Genomic DNA, 18,963 nt, shown 5'->3' on the forward strand with positions numbered 1-18,963 from the left:
AATAATACTTTATAGCCGATTTTTTTCTTATGTTCACCATTATTAACTTTAGACCATATACAACAAAAAAAGAAAGCAACAAAATGGTCATTTAAATATTTTTCTTTACTTGAATCCCTGTGCCACTTGCTGTGCCAGGCCTGAGCAGAACTCTCTTAAAGTATAAATTCTTTTCTTGAGCACAGCTTCTTCCAAAATTTATGATGCCAGTTTACGTTTAATTAATAACTTTTACTGCCAAAAGCCAGTAACCACTATAGTGGCCACTTGTTTCTTATGTTTTTTTTTTCGGTAATTCTTCCGAACCACGGCCCACCTCTAAATATGCTGAAATGTTTGTAGTGGCTTTTTATGGTTAAAAAGTAATGTAAATAACAATTTTTTGTCGGAAGAAGTCTAAAAAGAAAGTTATAAATAAAAAATATTTAAAACTGTACATTGTTTTCTAATATGAAATGAAATTTGTGAGAAGTCGTAAAGATATATCGTACAGAAAACGCATAAGCGAGGGAGGGGCTCCGCCCCTCCCTCTCCCGTAATTTTTCCCAACTCTAACTTAACCTAACATAACCAATTTTATGTCGCTATTTGATTAATGCAAAAACATTGGAAACAAACAGCGTGGATCTTGTTTAGCGTGGAAAGTCGCAATCTATGTGGTATTGTACAAGCGTGGAGGTCATTTACTTTACGTAAAGCACTGATATCATGTATCGTACTTATTAAACTTTAGTCAAATATGATAGATCTTGCTTCACAAGTTTATGTTTATGTTCGCAAAACAATGAGCAACGGCTAATACCTTTTATACATTACTTAAGATCATAATCTTGACAACATATGTCAAAATCAAGGTCATTGGGGCTGGGTCCTTTATTCGGCATTTTTACCATAAATTACGACTTAACTAACACGGTTATTCTCAACAAAGTATGCACTGTACTTTTACATACATACTCAGGGCACCCCTACCGACGGAGTGGGTGTGGGTGCGGGAAGGGGGCCAAAGGTTTCCCTTTGTACCCGTGCGTATACGCGCGCGCGTGTGTGTGTGTGTGTGTGTGAGGTGCGTGCATGCGTGTGTACTTCTAAGAGAACAAATTTCATTCCACATTAACCTTCGGAGAACACATAGGATCAATTTGACCCTTACCTAGAATTTGATTGTAAATATCTTGAAAATATTTTAAAAATTGACAGGCCTGAGGCCTTCTACCTGTAGTTTGGGATACTAACTATATGTTAAGATGCTCCTTTTGTACAGCGCAACACCTAATAGGTGTTGGGCATTATTCAAAGTTGGTGCAGGGTCATTCTGACCCTGTTGTGTACTAAGCGTCAGTTTTTCAATAGTGAGCACAATGGCATATAGTTTGCAGCCACGTATTCAGAATGCCTTAGTACATGTCAAGCAAAAATATTTCGATGGCAACAGTTTTTCTGAGAAAAATAATGTGTCAGTACAGTTAAACACTGACACGTCGTATTCAGATTATAGTGAAGCCGACGCCGACGATAAATAAGGTAACTTTTATCATAAGTCATTTAAATAATGAAGTATTCACATATATGTAATAAGAAATAAATTTTTCTAAAATTTTTTCAGAAAAATGTTTGATTTTTTTTTACCTTAAAAACCACTTTCATTACCTAACAAAATAAATACCTTTTTTTTTTTAAGGTACACTAAAGTACAATTTTTTTTCTTGATTCTACTGCATTTCAAGAATACACACGTAAATTTTTAGCCAAAAATATTAAAAAAATAAAAAATACAATTTTTTTTCGTAAATTATGTTTTTTTCAAAAAAATAATTTTTTTGTGAATTTTTTAAAATATGTAAATAATTTCAACAGCACTTTTTATTTATATCAATTAATTTAACAATGTTCCAAGTACATCTGGAAATTTTTTCTAGCTGATCGCACTCGTCAATTTAAAATGGTCGACGATCAAAGTGTGTGTAGGGTCAGATTGACCCACAGTGTTCTTCGTGATCGAAAAGGTAGGTGTGTTCTCCGAGGGTTAATCAGAAAACAATAGTACATTTTTAAATCTTGTTTGTTTATAACTGTTTTTTACTTCCCCCGACTAAAAATTGTTATTTACATTACTTTCTAAGCATAAGAAACCATTACAAAAAATTTCAACCCATTTGGAGATGGACCCGTAGAAGAATTACCTATTTTTCTTATAAATTTCATAAATTCGTAAAAGTAGTTATAAAGTTTGGTTTTCCAGATAGTTAAATAGTTGCTTAACATATTCTAATAAATTTTTGTACCCAATTGTTTACTTGTAATTATTTATAACAAGTTTAAGTTGAAAGATGTTTTTTTAAGAATAAAATCAATATCTTAGAAATGAGTTGATACAGAGGTCTGAAAATTTTATCAAGTATTCTTCTAATGATGTAAAAAAACATACTTTTTGCAAAATTTTTCGCAGAACAATTTTTTGTTTATAAACAATTAATTATGCGAAAAATCGCTCAAAATTGAAGTTTTTGAGTATATGAACATTTTATGTAGTTTTTTCATTGAGTATCTACATGTTCTAAAGATATTAATATTTTTTGCTCAGAATAAAATGTTTTATATTCAATAAATCTGAATAATATACAAAATTTTGGAATATTTTCTAGCACAAACGCGTTCTGTCGTCAAGTTTTGTTATCTTTTTATTGCCAATGGAAAGTCATAATTCAATCTTAGATATGTAACAGAACTCAGAAAAACGGATTTACTGCAAAATATCAACATTTCACTAATTTACTGATTAGCTGATAGCGGTCATATTAGATCTGCCATATTAAATTTGCAGATTTTGATTTCAGATTCAATCCAAAAAACATAGATATACACAGTTTCAGAAAGATCTCCCACAAAAAAACATTATTTGGCAGTGAAAAAGATTAAGACTATCAAGAAAATATTTTTTGTTAAAAATATAACAATGCAACCCTCCCCCTAGGCATGTCACTCCAACCACCATCCGTCGCGGTGTTCGACTGGTTAGCCGTCGAACAAAGGCGTATAGCGCCTCATAAATTTACCACACGGGAAACACAGCGTTGTAGTTAAAGCTAACAAGTAACACTACCCAAATGACACTCACCAATTCGAATAAAACTTAATATACTTATTAAACACCGAAAAACATTGAACACGTGTCTTTGTTTCTACTAAATACGCATTTAATGGGTAGAACTCAGCCCTCAATCCCTGAAAGAGGGAACAGCAACGACTAATAATTTCCGAAACATTTTCTGAAAAGTGCTTAAAACCAAAGTTGTAAGATTTAAAGTGATGCACTTGAAAGTGACCCTGAGTTGACCTTAAAGTCAATTTGCAAGATCAGTTAAAAATAATTTCATGTTTCTCAAAGAAAATAGCCTACTTTTAATCCCGAAAATCAATAAAACGTAAAATTTTACGTTCAAAACATGAATAGTCCAATTGGTCCAGAAAGAGCATTTGGTAATCAGTTTTTCCAGAATCTTTTATTTATCCAAAACGATGCATATTAAAAAAAATAGAGCAACCAAAGTTGTAGAGTTCAAAATAAGTACTTGATAATGACCTTAATCCTTTAAGGACCAAACGGATACTTTCTATGAAATTTTCTTCGCCATAATTTCTAATGTTAAAGCGGAAAAAAATGTATAAAAGTCATTCCTTGTGTTTTCGGGATTTCTTTTTCAGATGCAGTCGTCAGAATTTCGAAAATTCCATTTGTTCAAAAGTTACAGCTTGATTTTCAACAAAAAATCAAAATTTTCACAAATTGTTTTTTATAAATTTATAATTATTATCATTTATGGTTTTTGAAAATCATCGAAACGTAGATATATCGCGTCCTATGTCTAACAAGGGGACCTTACGGGTCATGAATCATCGATTTTTTTCATACTTATAAGATTTAAAGATCAGTACCCGGACATCAATTTCCTAAAGCAGTACGATGCGCTTCTCAAAAATACTCGAGAAAATCGATTTTGAAGATTTCCGATATCTTTAAGTACAGAAAATTTTGACCTATCGTCAGAGCCACTCGTAGCCGAGCGCACAGAGCTCTAGTTTAGTAAGCGCGAAGACGCTGGTTCGATTCTTGCTCTGCCTCCAATTTTTTTTTAATAAGTCAATGGAGTTTTTTTTAAATCCTATATCTTAACATTTATCAAATTGAAATGCTAATTAATTATTAAATATTTATTCGTTATTTTTTAAATAAAAATTAACAACTTTTTATTTTTAATTGCCACTTGCTTGAAAATGCGAATATTTATAATAAATTAAAATTTGGTACAAAAATGGAAAACGTCTTATTGTTAAATGCAAAAATAATATGTACGAATAATATTCAGTTATTTTATCGCTTACATTTTACGCTGCATCTTTAACACGTTAGTCGGAGTTTACAAGTCGAGTTTATTGTAAGTCGATCCTGGTCGATCCCCATTCTTTCGCATCTAGTCGTGAACAAAGAACAGCCTTGCAAAAAATGGGAGAAGTAAGGGTTCCGAGAGAGCAGATGCTGTGTTATTCGTACTTTACCGTTAAATAAAAATAAAGAGATGTTAATTTTTATTTAAAAAATAACAAATAAATATTTAATAATTAATTAGCATTTCAATTTGATAAATGTTAAGATATACAATTTAAAAAAAACTGCATTGACTTATTAAAAAAAAATTGGGACCAGCGAGAATCGAACCAGCTACTCCGCGCTTACGAAACTAGAGCTCTGTGCGCTCGGCTACGAGCTGCTCTAACAATACGTCAAAATTTTCTGTACTTAAAGATATCGGAAATCTTCAAAATCGATTTTCTCGAGTATTTTTAAGAAACGCATCGTACTGATTTAGGAAATTGAAGTCCGGGTACTGATCTTCAAATCCTATAAGTATGAAAAAAATCGATGACCCATGACCCGTAAGGTCCCCTTGTAAGCTTTTGAAAGGTAGGCAGCATTTTTTAAAATCAAGATGTAAAAACAAAATAAAGGCAAATAAGTAGACATTTTTTAAATTTCTTTTGTTTTGCTGAATTTTAATGCAGTTATAGATAAAAGATATAAAACTGTGCAGATTTCTTAAATTAAAACTTTTTTTAGGAAAAAAATAGCTGATCCAAAATGGCGACTTAAAAGTCATATTATGATGGTAAAAAACCATACTTGCTTAGAAAACCTGACTAATACCGTTGAACCCAATCAAAAAGTAGTTGCTATTCACAAATGCATGTGTGCATATCTATGCAAGTATGTGTCTATGTACACGCGCGTGTATGCGTACAGATGCGTGTTTATTTACAATTATGCACTCCCGGATACATCTATTTTTTTATATTTCTTAGCTGTCTACAATTATAGCCGTTGTCCAAATCTTATCACGAGAAGGTGAACGTGTATAAGATTCGTTTTTGTTTTTGGTTTTTTATTTTTTCTTAATTTGTTTTGTCTTTATTTATTAAATATACTTATCTTTCTCTCACTTATATATTTATATTTCTTTCATTTTTTTAAATTTCAATTTATGCAAACTGTCAAAACAAGTTTTGCAAAAATATTTTCGTCGTAGTAGGCGTAAAGTACGCACTTTACGTCCTGTTTTGCGGGCGTAAAATAGGATTTCACGCAATTACATCACCTTGTAACTACTACAAAATAAATTGGATCTAAAACACGGTGGCTGGGAATCTACGACGTTTGCTGAGGGTTACATAGATTGTTCTATTGAAAAAAATAAAGAAAAATTGCTGATTGTATTGCAAACACAGTTCAAAAAAACAATGACTTTAACGATGTCCCAGCAAAACAAATAAAACTAAATGTTAGCAATGCTGATACAACCATACTTGACAACAAACAGCAATTGGTTAATCTTGATATAAATCGATTACTCTTTATATAAATTTAAAGTAACATAAAATTCAGCTAAATAAAAAAAACTACAGTTATTTTTTGTTAATAACGTGTAATTTTTGTTATTGGAATAAAAGTTATAAATACAATGTAAGTTAAAAAAATATGTAATTTTTGTTATTGAAAGAAATGTAATAAAGAAATGTTTTTTTCTTTTAAATTTATTTAGGCAAATAAAGTTATATTTATTTTGACTTAATTATCTATATTCTCATTTATTTATATTTATCCAAATTTCTTTTATTTAGTTTTTTTTTTTATTGATTATTTACAAGTTATTTTTTTATTCGGGGCTCCCCTCTGTACCTCCCGCGGAGGCTTGTCCCCCTGCACCCCCACCAGGGGCTGCGCCCCTGGACCCTCTCCCTCCTTCACCATCTTCACCGCTTTCCTCCTATCCATTCAAACACATGCTAACAGTGATATAATTTCAAATAGTGGTCTAAATTAGTGGCGTACTTTACGCCTACTATGATGAAAAATAATGTTCACACCGCGGGCGTGCAACTTTATATCCTTGAGTGATCGACGCCCCCGAGGGCCAGCTCGCGGGCGTAAAGTTGTACTTTACGCTCATGGTACAAAAATAACTATTAGTGCATTTATCGCACTATGGCTGAATTCGGATTCAGCACTTCAACGTATTCAAATAATACTTTTTCTTATCAACTTTACTCAATTTGTGAGATCATACATTATTTTCTTTAGCTTTTTTTCAGATGATAATCAGTAATATTTATAGCAAAGTCCTTTGCAGTATGTTTTTTCACAAACTGCGCGTTCAATAAATAAAAATTAAGTATTCAATAAATAGAGAGTTCGGTATCTCTCTATATAATTTTTGCTTCATATAATGAGGCCAGTCATAAACAAATTGGTCGTATATGTAAACTTCCTGTATTGCGATGCATTTCGTGCGTTCCGATCAAGTTCTCGATCGCGTAGAAATTGCACTGGTGATTCGCTGCACATGCTTTCCTTTTTCAGAATCAACATTATTCTTAAGAACATAAATGACATCTACTTCAAATTCAACTCGTTCATTAATGATATCTTCATTCATGTTGTATAATCTTATATTAAGGTAAAAAAGATACGCCAAGTACATAAACGCGTGCTTTCCAAAATATATTTGAGATCAATATAGTTAGCCAAGTATATTTTAAAAGACTTAAAGAAATTTATTAAATATTTATTTAAAAATTGCTTAAACGGGCTTAATAATTAAATAATTAAAATCAAGCAACGGAATTATAGTGAAGCAAAAACTTGGCGTGCCCGGCTCGTATTTTTTCTGAATTTCCAAGGTTCTATGTTATTGATATTGATAAATATATATATACAAGAATGCAATTAATGTGACTCGGATATTGCTTTACTATCTGTCAGTTTCTGCTTTATTATATATTATCACTTATATTCCCATTTTTCAAATAATTTTTAAATAAAACCATTTTTGAATGCGTTTATATACTTAACATATCTTTTTTAACTTTGTGAAGTTTTTCACAAGTTATTTTTTTTGCAAGAATGCAATGTGACTCGAATAGTACTTTACTATCTGTCAGTTTCTGCTTTATTATATGTTATTACTTATATTCCCATTTTTCAAATAATTTTTGAATAGAATCATTTTTAAATGCGTTTATATACTTGACATATCTTTTTTAACTTTGTAAAGTTTTTTATAAGTTATTGTTTTATTATTTTATTCGTACAAATAATTTTCATATTGTATAATTGATGGGTCATTTTAAGTCGGCCGTTTTAAGCTGAGCACGCCATGTTTTTGCTTCACTATAATTCCGTTGGTTGATTTTAATTATTTAATTATTACAAAACAAAACAAAAACACAAGTAAATCTTATTCACGTTTATCTTCTCGTAGTAAGATTCGGAAGAACGGCTATGATTGTAGACAGCTAAGAAACGTAAAAAAATATACATGCAAAGTATGTATCCGTGAGTGCATAATTGCAAACAAACACGCATCTGTACGCACGCGCGCACATCTACAGACACATACTTGCATATATACACATGCATTTATAAATAACAACTACTTTTCGATTAGGTTCAACGGTATTAGTCAGGTTTTCTAAGCAAATGATTTTTTACCACCATGATATAATTTTTTAGTCGCCATTTTGAATCAGCCTTTTTCCTGGAAAAAAAAGATTGAAGAAATCTGCAAAGTTCTACATCTTTCATTTATAACTGCATCAAAATTCAGCAGAAGAAAAGAAATTCGAAAAATTCACTTATTTGCCTTCATTTTGTTTCCACTATCTTGATTTTAAAAAATGCTGCATGCTTTCAAAAACTTAGACATATAGGACACAATATATTCACGTTTCAGTAATTTGCAAAAACCATAAATGATAGTAAATTATAAATTTATGAAAAACAATTTGTGCAAATTTCGATTTTTTGTGAAAAATTGAACTGGAACTTTTAAACAAATGCAATTTTCGAAATTTTGACGACTGCATATGAAAGAGCAATCCCGAAAACATAAGGAATGATCTTCATACAATTTTTTCCGCTTTAACATAAGAAATTATAGCGATGAAAAATGCATAGAAAGTGTCCATCTGGTCCTTAAGAGTTAAAGTCAGCCTTGAAATTAATTTTCAATGTGAAAATGTATGTGCAAAATAAATGTTTTTTAACGTTCTTAGAACAAACCTCTGGATTTTGATGTTGAAAACCTCTGATTTTTAAACAAACCTCTGGAATTTGAAACAGTTTATAACTCTAATCAATTAAGACAAGATCAGTCAATGATTTAACCAATAAAGGAAATAGAAGTTAATCATCTGTTCAAATAAAGCAAGATGTAATCGAGATCCAGGCAATGAAGGCAAGATGTGTCCAAGATCCAGCTAGTAAAAGCAACATGTGTTCAAGATCCAGCTACACGGAAAAAAATTAGAAATAAATTAATTCTGTGATACTCTGGTATACAGTTGCAGTACTTCTACTCTATGCATTGTAATGTTTCAGGTAGCTGTAAACAACGCGTAGCTTGGAACTCAAGTTCCAAATCCGAGACAAATCGTACCGCAGCGATGACCTCCCACTATTCCAAAAATTGTTGGACAGTACAAACTTGGAAGCGCTGAAACTCGGTCTTTAGTAATCTCTCTGTTCAGAGATTAATTAAGTAGCTGTAATACCAAGTTTTCATTGAAACAAACCCAATTTTCAATGCAAGAAAGTTCAGCTATGTTTGGAACCCAAAAAATAAAATTTTGGACTTTTTAATTCCAAATTTTTTTCTGTGTAGTGAAAAAAAAAATGTGATCAAGATTCAGACAATGAAGGCAAGATGTAACCGAGATCTAGCCAGTAAAAGCAAGATGTAATCGAGATTCGCCAGTAAAGGTAAAATGTGATGAAAATCTAGCCAATAAAGGCAAGATTTCATAATTTTCATAATCGATGACTATAAATTCCACAATAATTGACATTATCCTTTATATTTATGGCAATGGTAAGAAAAAGCTTAATCTTCTATCGCAAAAAAGTTTTCCATAAACAAGGAGTTAGTACACTACGCATATTTTATTACTGCAATGTCATTGCATATTTTGCAGACTGTACCGCAATTCTTTAAACAGAAATCAACAGGTGTTTCACATCTATCTGGTTTTTTTTCGATATATCCAGTTGAGAATGTTATTCCTCGAATGTAGGTTAATATCATAGTTATATAACAGAAACAAGTCTGAAAACTGTTTCAGAAAGTTTTTCCACAGTCTGAATACCTAGACTTTCAATGAATGAGTCGAGCCAGTCGTTTCGGCAGAAATTGTAAGGAATTTTACTTCCTTACCACCCTTGTCTGTATTTTCAAATTTCTTTTCTGTTTATCCTGATTAAGGGTCCAAACACAAGATTTCTCGCCAGCATTAGGCAAAAAGACACCTTTAAATCATTTAATAGCAAGATCGGATGTCAACTTCCCAGATTTTGTGGCGAAAACGAGAATATTATCCGCTTTGTACATTAACTTCTGTACTATTGGTCTGAAATAGCCACTTGTTTTTTGTGAAACTATTAATAAGGGTGTCGAGTTTCCGTTAGCAGATATTAAAAGCTGTATAATTATGGGTCAAGAAATTCAGAGATTGAGCAAGACACTCTACTTTTAAAAAACCCTTTGGTGCTAATGTACGACCAGCATGCGTTTCCAAATTGAACCCTAATTGGTCTAAATTGTAAACGTTTGCTGTTCCTAACAAACCTGTCTCTAATTTTACTTGAGTCACATAATTGAAAGATTGTTGCAATAGTCTTGCTTTATTTAAAAAATGCGCTTGTGTCACGAACTTATTTATCTTCCTTGAAACAATGCCATATTGCATTTTAAAATTGTGTATCCATTTCAATAAAGCCATAATCGACAAGATAAATAACTGCCTTTCTTGCTTTCAAAGCCCATCCTTTCAGATTTAAATCGCGAATGGGTAAATTTCGGATGCACTGTTAAATTAATCTAGAATGTATTGAGATATATAACAATTTATCAGTCCTTGACCCACCCTCAACAACTTGTACTTCCCATCTGTACAGTTGTTTTTCATTTGTAACTTTCATAAATCAGTTTGACTGATTCTATACTCGTTCTTTTCCCTTTTCCAGATCGCCAAAATTCAATTGCTCTCTTCTTATAATCAATGTCTACAATTTCTTTGAATTTTTTATTGTCTTGTGCAACTTCTAAAACATCTTCTGAATCGTCTTCAACTAAAACAGCATCAGGAATCACACTAATATCAGTAAAGCTCTAAGTATCATAAGTCTCTTTAAACATATCAAAATTGATAGTCTCTTATCAAATCTGCTAGTTGAGAAGCGATCTTTTTTCATCTGTTATTCTAGATTCTGTACTATACACTGGATCCTCGAAAGTAAAACACAAAACATTAAAATATTTTTCGGGTTTAGTGACATAAAATTTTGCAGATTAATAATGGTTTAATACTAATATCATAACACAAATTCAAAGTAAATTCACAAAAAGCAGAGTTTGTGATTGTAAACTCCAATAAAATTAACAAAAAAAGTCGTGGAAACATGGTGAAATAGTAAAAAAATACTTGTTGCAAATACTCTTCGAAAAAATTTTGAAAACATTCACGAGAAACAGCAGTCGTAAGACCAATTGACGTAAAACTACAAACAATAAACACTTGCATAAGTACAGGTAAAAATCACGGTTGAAGATACGTTCAAATAAAATTCACGAGTAAGATACCTCATAGAAAATAAGTAATTTTGGGAAATGCTTGGTCAAGTACCGTGAAGTGCGGGTGTATCGCGTCGTATTGTTGCCGCTTTTCCGCGATGCCGATTGGTTCTCTCGCTTGACTCGCTTCGTGTTGCGAGAGTTGTAATTTGACAGTTTAGTAAGTACAGTTTAGTTAATACAGATGCGCGTGAAGCGCGCGCTGCGTACTAGTCCCTTTTTTAAAAAGTGCATGTAATATCGATAATTGCAAATCTCGAAATGATTGTTGCCTCTTTTCCGCAATGTTGATTGGTTCTCTCGCTACGCTTACTTTATGTTGCAAGAGTAGTTATAGTTGACTGTTGTATCGGGATTGAATTTGATCCTAAATACCTCATAGTTTTCATACAGTTTGTATCTTGGTCCAAACATATAACATAATTTCTTGACTTCATTATAATCGCGATTGGATAACACTGAAGAGAACTTGAAATATGAGTCGAAACATATGCGAACTTGATGTACATTTTTATTGCGTTCATGTTGTATATTTGTATCTTTTATTTAATTGCGTTCATGTTGCAACGTTAGATTTTTATTTACAATAAAGATTTGCACAATTATGACTAGTGCTGACTCTCATTGGCGATATATCCTCTCAATGTTTTAGAAAATAAAGTTATTACTGCATCTCTGCCACATGATAATAATTCATAACTTTTGACTGATTGATTTACTTCATGTGTTATTAACTTGCCTAAATATCGAAAAGTGCAGTCGCGTTTCTAGTAACAAAGTACTCCAACTGTTTTTAAACTAATATGTAAAAGTGTAGACTTTGTGTAATTACTTTGTTCTTCATTTCTACAAAATTTATCTGACATTTCTTTTACTAGAATTATTTAAATCATTAGAAGATAACAAATAATCAGATATTATTTTCAATTTAAAACTAGAATGATTAAAGCTAGAATTAAAGTGAGTAAGGATGAGTGAGGGTAAAAGAAGGGGGATAGAGAGAGATCTGTTAAAAGACAAGTAGTTATTCTGAATCACCCTGCGTCGAATCCATGGCTACTATCTCATTGTAAAATTAGGTGTCGTACACACAGTATCTCATTTCATTTAATTGAGACATACTGAAAGCAGCCAATATTTATTTGTTATTATCAACCTGGCCTGATTTTTTTTTCAAAGAAGATAATAGTATTTTTGAACGTCCAACAATATTTCAGACCTTTGCCATAAAATTTAGTAAATACTAGAATAAAAGTGCGTTCGTAACGCAAAACGGAGCTGTTCGACAAATATTTTAATAACTGTCAAATATTCTAATAATTCCGTGTTATCTTTTGCTTGTACTGGCGAACAATTAACAAGATAAAGTGGTGGAAATTATTCCTGCACAAACCAAATGAAAATTCGTCCGCTCCAAGCTAATTCTTTCGTTGAATAGAGTATAAAAACGTACACATACTTATAAAAATTTCTCAACAAATTGTTAAAATCATTTTTCTTTCGTAAATAACTTCTAGTATTCTTTAACATTGATATATAAATAATTTACCTTTTGCGATAAGTTTCTAAAGTGCATTTCTTGGAGCATGCTACTGTGACGATGGATATTTTCATGACGGGAGATGGCCAGCAGTACTCCTCGTTCAGGCACATATCGGCACACTGCCGCCCCTATCGCTTTTTGAAATTCCTTATGTGCATTGTCCATCTTTGCACTGCAATATAACATAGCAATATAACTTATTTATTATTTCTTTACATTTAATATAAATATTAAAAACAAACGTTAAGTTAGATACACTGATCAATAAACTGAGAGAACAAAATAATTACAATTATTATAATTTACCTATATTTAAAGTCATTTTTTATGTCAAATGTATAATTATTTTAACATACAATATATAATTACTTTAACAATGTATTATAATCACTATAATCATAATATGCTCCATACAACTGCATAGGTATAATTACTTTATACTTAGAGGTTTACTACTTGAAAGATTTATATAGTGTCCTTAAAATTTTGGAATTTTTCATTCGCATAGAACGGACGAAACGAATGAAAAACTTCCATTTTGCAATTTTTGCAATTTTCGTTATAGTTAACATGTTATTAATTTATAAGTTGTGCATAAACCGCTTGTAAACAACTCCCTGCGTGCCATGTATTTCGCTGGATAGTCACTATTTCGCCGCGCGCTTGCATTTGGCAGTAGGCTGGGCAAATTCGGCTATTTTTATAAATTAATAACTCGTTAACCATTGTAAAAATTGTAAAATAAAAAATTTTTTTTAGTCTGTTCTATTAAAGTATAAAAAGCTCAAAATTTTAGAAACCTCATATAATACATAATATAAAAGTATACCAGCAGTATGGAAAAAATTAATTAATTTTCTTCATACTGTTTTAATTATATAATTTAAACGTATATAACCAAGAAAAAGAGTAGTGTCTCGCGTCAAGTCACAGTTCCATCTATACGCGAATTAACGACCCAAACGAGCACCCAAAATTACTTCAATAAAGGTTAAACTGATAAGGTTCCAAATAAGCTTAATGGAGAAATCAAGTTTAAATTTTTTTTTACGTGTTTATGAGCGAAAATACCGCGACGCAAAGTCCAAAATGTGAAATTTTCACATTAAAATACATTATTGCTTTCCAAAAAATGTTTCCTTTTATTTTCATCATGCTCACCTATTTATTGTGGTCACTAACAATTTTGCTAGCATTGTATATCAACAGTAAACAGTGAAAAAGTGATTTAATTTATCGACCCCATTTAAATTATTCAAATCAAAAAATTAGATTCAAAAGTTTGATTTGTCAATAAAATTCTGTCAGAAAATAAATTTGCCTCAAAATTGTCTTAGCTACTTGTTTGAGAAAGACGTCTTATAATAAATACTGTAAATAGTCTCATTTTTATCATTTAACATTATAAAACTTATTATTATGACATCATAATCATAATACAATTAACGAAATACTACTTGAATTATAAATTCGTGAGCACTACTCATAAAATTTTAGTTTCTCCAATGATTATCTTTATCACTTGAAGAGAACCTCAAAACATCTAAAGATGACGAATCGGCATCTTTATTTTTGGCCACGTGGCGTCTTTTGACACTAAAAATGAGCGTCAATGTAAAAAAGTATCTTAAGATACGCACTTGTAACTTGTAAAAATAATATGTGCAACTTGTGCGATTCAGCTATTGCGGAATTCACTCATGCAAGAAAACATTTTTGGATCATTATTGTTTAAACTGTGTAATTTGCAAGAGAAAATTGTGTAAATAAAACTCTTATTTTTTATGAATTCGTTTTTAGCAGATTTTACGTAGAAAAAAGCATGAGTATATGAAATATGAGCTTTTATTTCTTTAATTAACCAAGCAGATATTTTTATCAGAATTCGTGCAATGTTTAGTTTTTGAGAAATAAAGGAGTTCCAATTTAAGAAACTTCCAAATTCGGTGCCTTTCCTCTATAGCAGAATTATATATCTTTTAGGTTATTATTAATAACATACATAAAAATAAAGCTCATAATTATTTTATCATACAATTAAAATCGTAAATAACACTTTCCTCTCAGTGTGTTTATAATTGCATTCCTACAAGTATAAACACTTATATATACAACTTATTATTTTTGACTTTTACTTACAATTCTCTCAATTCTTCAGGTACTTCAATTTCGATCTTGTGAAATGTATTTTTGTCAATGGGAGGATTTGGATTTTTAGCTCTCAGTCGCTCGCTAGCTACAATTTCAGTATATGTATAGTCCCATCCCAAGTATTCGACTACTTGAAAACCTCCTTTACTCATCTGAAGAATCATATAATAAAAATTTAATAAAAAAAAGAGTACAAGAAGATAAAAAATCTACTACTTGTGTACATTGGATTTGCCTTTGCGCAAGTATGCAAGTATATATGCAACTATATTAGCAAATTTGAATAGTAACGCATTATTTGTAATACCGTTATCATTATCAATACTTCTCTATAATAATTGTTTGTCTGAAATGGCAACAGTATTTGTTGCATTTTTACAACAGGATCTGCAAAGTCGGCGCAACATTTTATTTAAAAAAATTAAATAAAAACAACTGAAAAAATGTGTTAGTTTAGCGAAATTTATAATGTAATGATAACAAAGTTACTTTTTTTAACTGTGTTACCTTAATTGTTAATGTAATTCTCTATTATCTTTAGACTTATATGATAGATTTGCGCACTTTTTTAATGAATCAACAATCATAAAGAAACTACTAAAGTTTTAATTATATATTGTATATGTATATATACATATACATATATACATATACATATTATGTATATATATGTACACATATATATAGTATTTACATATATACATATATATAGTATTTATAATTTATTTTTTATAATTATAAAACATTAAAGTGTGTATAATAAAATAAGGATATTTACAAGCATTGCATTAACAAATTTTCTAATCTTATCTAAAATTATAAATAAAATTCTTAGAAATTCTTTTAGAATTTTTTTTACAAAATTTGAATACACTCTAAGAAAATAACGCAATACCGTTATTGTTATTTAGAAAAGAATAAATGTTATTTTTTGTAAAGCAAAAAAATAAGCTTTTTTAAAATTATATTATTTAACACAATTAAATAATAAATATTAAAATTAATATGTTTAAAAAAGTATTGAAAAAAAATTAATTGACATACAATCTGTTTGCAAATTCACTGGAAATAAAGACTTTAAAAGATAATAAAACACAATCCTAATTTATAATGCGATAACAAGCATAGATCATTATGTTACAAATTATAAATGTGTATGTACAGAGTTTGAATAAAATATGTAAGTAAACTGAAAAATGTATATTATATGGCATTGTGCACCAAGAGGTTAATATTAAGTCGTAATGTATGTTTGTACACAATGTTTATTATTAATCAATTACCAACATTTTGTATTATCAAGAAAAATGTAAAAAAGAAATAATTTTGTCAAAAAGATAAAATTTAAATTTAAAAGCAAAATTTTGAACATTTTCTTTGCATACTAATGGCTATGGTCAACTTGACACTGCAAACGCTTCAAAGCATTCTTTGATTGGTTAATTTGTAAAAATTTTTATTTTGATTGGTTAAAGATTTAAAGCATTTATAGCATTATGTTGATCATATCAAAATCCCACAAAAACTAATCATTTCCAAGAATTAAAAAAAATCCATTAAAAAATCTTTATTTTCTCAATTTTTCCTGATAAAATACTCTGCTTTTTAAAAGTAATAACATGTTACTTTCGTTAAGTATTTTTAACTCTGAATATTAGTATAATCTATATCTAACATTATATCAATTTTTCTTGTCACCATGTGTTAAAATAATTGTTTACCTTGATAAGCGCTTTCCACCAACCCCATGCTTCTTGATCATTAGATCTAGAGAATACTTCTATCTCCTGGTTTTCTTGAAATTCTGCTTTGGAACCATCTTTTGGAGGTAGACGAACTTGAGCAAATGGGAATTTCGATTCAGGTTGCCAGCTGCAATTGCGCATTCCATTAGATCATGTTACACAATTACACACACACACACACACACACACACACACACACACACACACACACACACACACACACACACACACACACACATGCACGCATGCACGTACATGCACACACACATTAATTTTACAAGTATGTTATAAAAAAACTATCAAGAAAAATTATTTATCTAAAAGTTTACTACTATTATTACTATTTTAAGTAATAAGACAATGTCTCTAAGAATAATAGCAATCATTATAAGGCTGAAGGAAATATATATGTTTTTTTTTTAAATAGATAGAATTTGAAAATTTTTTAAATTCTAGAAATAAATTTATTTTATTATACATTTTTTAATATGTTTCTGAATCAACCAATCACAAAGAAAAGTCACTTAAATTTTAAGTATTAAATTTGGGAAAATACTAAAAAAGAAAAATACAAATTAAATATAGAATGTAATCATTTGTTCACAATACACAGAGCTCATCAAAAATACAAAACGTAAAAGGAGATTAAATACACATCAATATAGAAAAAACAATGTAGTGTCACGAATTTTTTTTTATAAATATTCGCAAATTACATGAAAATGTATATAGATCTATATTCAACATTTATTGTTGATCAATTTTATATTATCAAGAAAAATAAAACTAATATTTATTGGAAAGAAACAATTTAAATTTAAAAATAAAATTTTAAAAATATCCACAAGTATATCAATAAAATACCATAAAAACTTACAAAACTTTTCAAAAGTAGAGAAATTCTTTAAAAATTTTAGTTTTTTCCAATAAAAATTATCTTAAATTAATATATAATATAGAGAAAAAAGAAAAATTATTAAATTCATATAGTTATCAAGTCATATAATTGTAAGTCAAAGATATCGTATATATATCACAAAATTACAAAACAGACTGATATGCACTAATGTAAAAAAAATACAGAATAAAATAATGTAGATTGTAGACAAATCATATAAATTTTTCAGTGAAAAAGAAGATGTAAATAAAAAACTATATTATCAGTAAGATACAAAATAAAGGTGTCTAATGCAGCTTTTATTATATAAATACATTATTAATAAAAAAAAGATATCAAGTCCTAAATAATGTACTTGTTCTTATCAAATGGTAAGGTCGAGAGGAAAACTTACTCATTTTCGAAAGTTACCAAAACTTGATCGTCAAAGACATCGGTGACAAAAGCCTGAAAAAAAATGTATATAATGTGAAAAAAGCAGTAATGTTTGTAAAAATAAAAAAAATCAGGAGTATAAAGAGTAGTACAAATCAGTTGAACATAAAATCACAATTCGTCAAAATGAAAGAGGAAGATGAAATGAAATGAGACGAGGCGAGGTTGCGGGGCGAGATGGAGGCCGTGGAATCACGAGCATTTAAGTATTCGCAGTGTAATGAGTCTAGGATATTGCTAACTAAATTTTAAGCTGACGATTGAATTAATACCCCGCTCGCGTAAATGTGCGAGAATGCGAGCCAAAGAAAAATCACGCCCTGTCAAACGAGACATGGCGTCGAAGGAAGCCGCGTTACCTCGCGAACATTTGAGGGTCGTGCAATCACGAAGTACAGACTTCCGTACCGTGAGAACACGACCGCATCACGCCCCGTGGCTCGGTCTATCCAACGCCCGAGACTTTCGCCTGCTTTTTTCTATACTTTCCACAGAACGAACCTTATAATACGCTCCGTTTTCGCCGCATACTTCGACTGTGAGATCCTCCATCTTGCTTTTGTGTGACGGTTCGACTCCTCTACGGTGTGCATACCGAAGAGCGGACACAAGCGGGCGCCTGCACACGAGTTCGGGGTTGCGAGTTTCCCATACGCCAATCGCACAATTCTTTTCCATGACACCGAGGCAGTATTGGATAGCGCACCGAGGCAATATCACCAGTGGTGACAACTAGTAATTTCTCGTAACAGAAAACCCTAAAAAATATTTTCCTATTTTCCACCACGACTTCGGCCGTACTCATAGGGTGCGTTCGGGAAGACGCTATTAGCGCTATGAGCATCAGTCTATCCTTGTTCTACTTTTAATGAGTAATGAAGATAGACTGATGCTAATAGCTGATAGCGCTAATAGCGTCTTCCAGAACGCACCCCTAGGGCGCGTTCAGCAGACGGAGCGGATTAGGCCAAATCTACAATAATAAGTCTTATGCCATAAGAAATTGACCAA

At 30.7% G+C, this 18,963-nt stretch overlaps 1 protein-coding gene across 7 annotated transcripts in view; it reads right to left on the reverse strand.

Moving 5' to 3' along the window:
• The window catches only part of LOC105831397 (synaptic functional regulator FMR1), a 112,107-nt gene extending 93,495 nt beyond the window's left edge, over positions 1 to 18,612 (reverse strand). For 4 of the 7 annotated variants that reach the window (XM_012671485.3, XM_012671484.3, XM_012671483.3 and 1 more), the window contains exons 1-5: positions 18,454 to 18,612; positions 17,912 to 17,964; positions 16,596 to 16,746; positions 14,863 to 15,026; positions 12,730 to 12,895 (exon numbers count right to left, since the gene is read on the reverse strand). In XM_012671485.3, the coding sequence (XP_012526939.1) occupies positions 12,730 to 12,895; positions 14,863 to 15,026; positions 16,596 to 16,746; positions 17,912 to 17,964; positions 18,454 to 18,504 (585 nt within the window). In that variant the 5' untranslated portion in view covers positions 18,505 to 18,612. The remainder of the gene's footprint in view (positions 1 to 12,729; positions 12,896 to 14,862; positions 15,027 to 16,595; positions 16,747 to 17,911; positions 17,965 to 18,453) is intronic. The other 3 variants (XM_012671487.3, XM_012671486.3, XM_012671489.3) reach the window with 1 other exon arrangement.
• Between the last annotated feature and the right edge of the window lie 351 nt (positions 18,613 to 18,963).

Source organism: Monomorium pharaonis, chromosome 1 (genome assembly GCF_013373865.1).
Source record: "Monomorium pharaonis isolate MP-MQ-018 chromosome 1, ASM1337386v2, whole genome shotgun sequence".
Classification (NCBI taxonomy): Eukaryota; Metazoa; Arthropoda; class Insecta; order Hymenoptera; family Formicidae; genus Monomorium; species Monomorium pharaonis.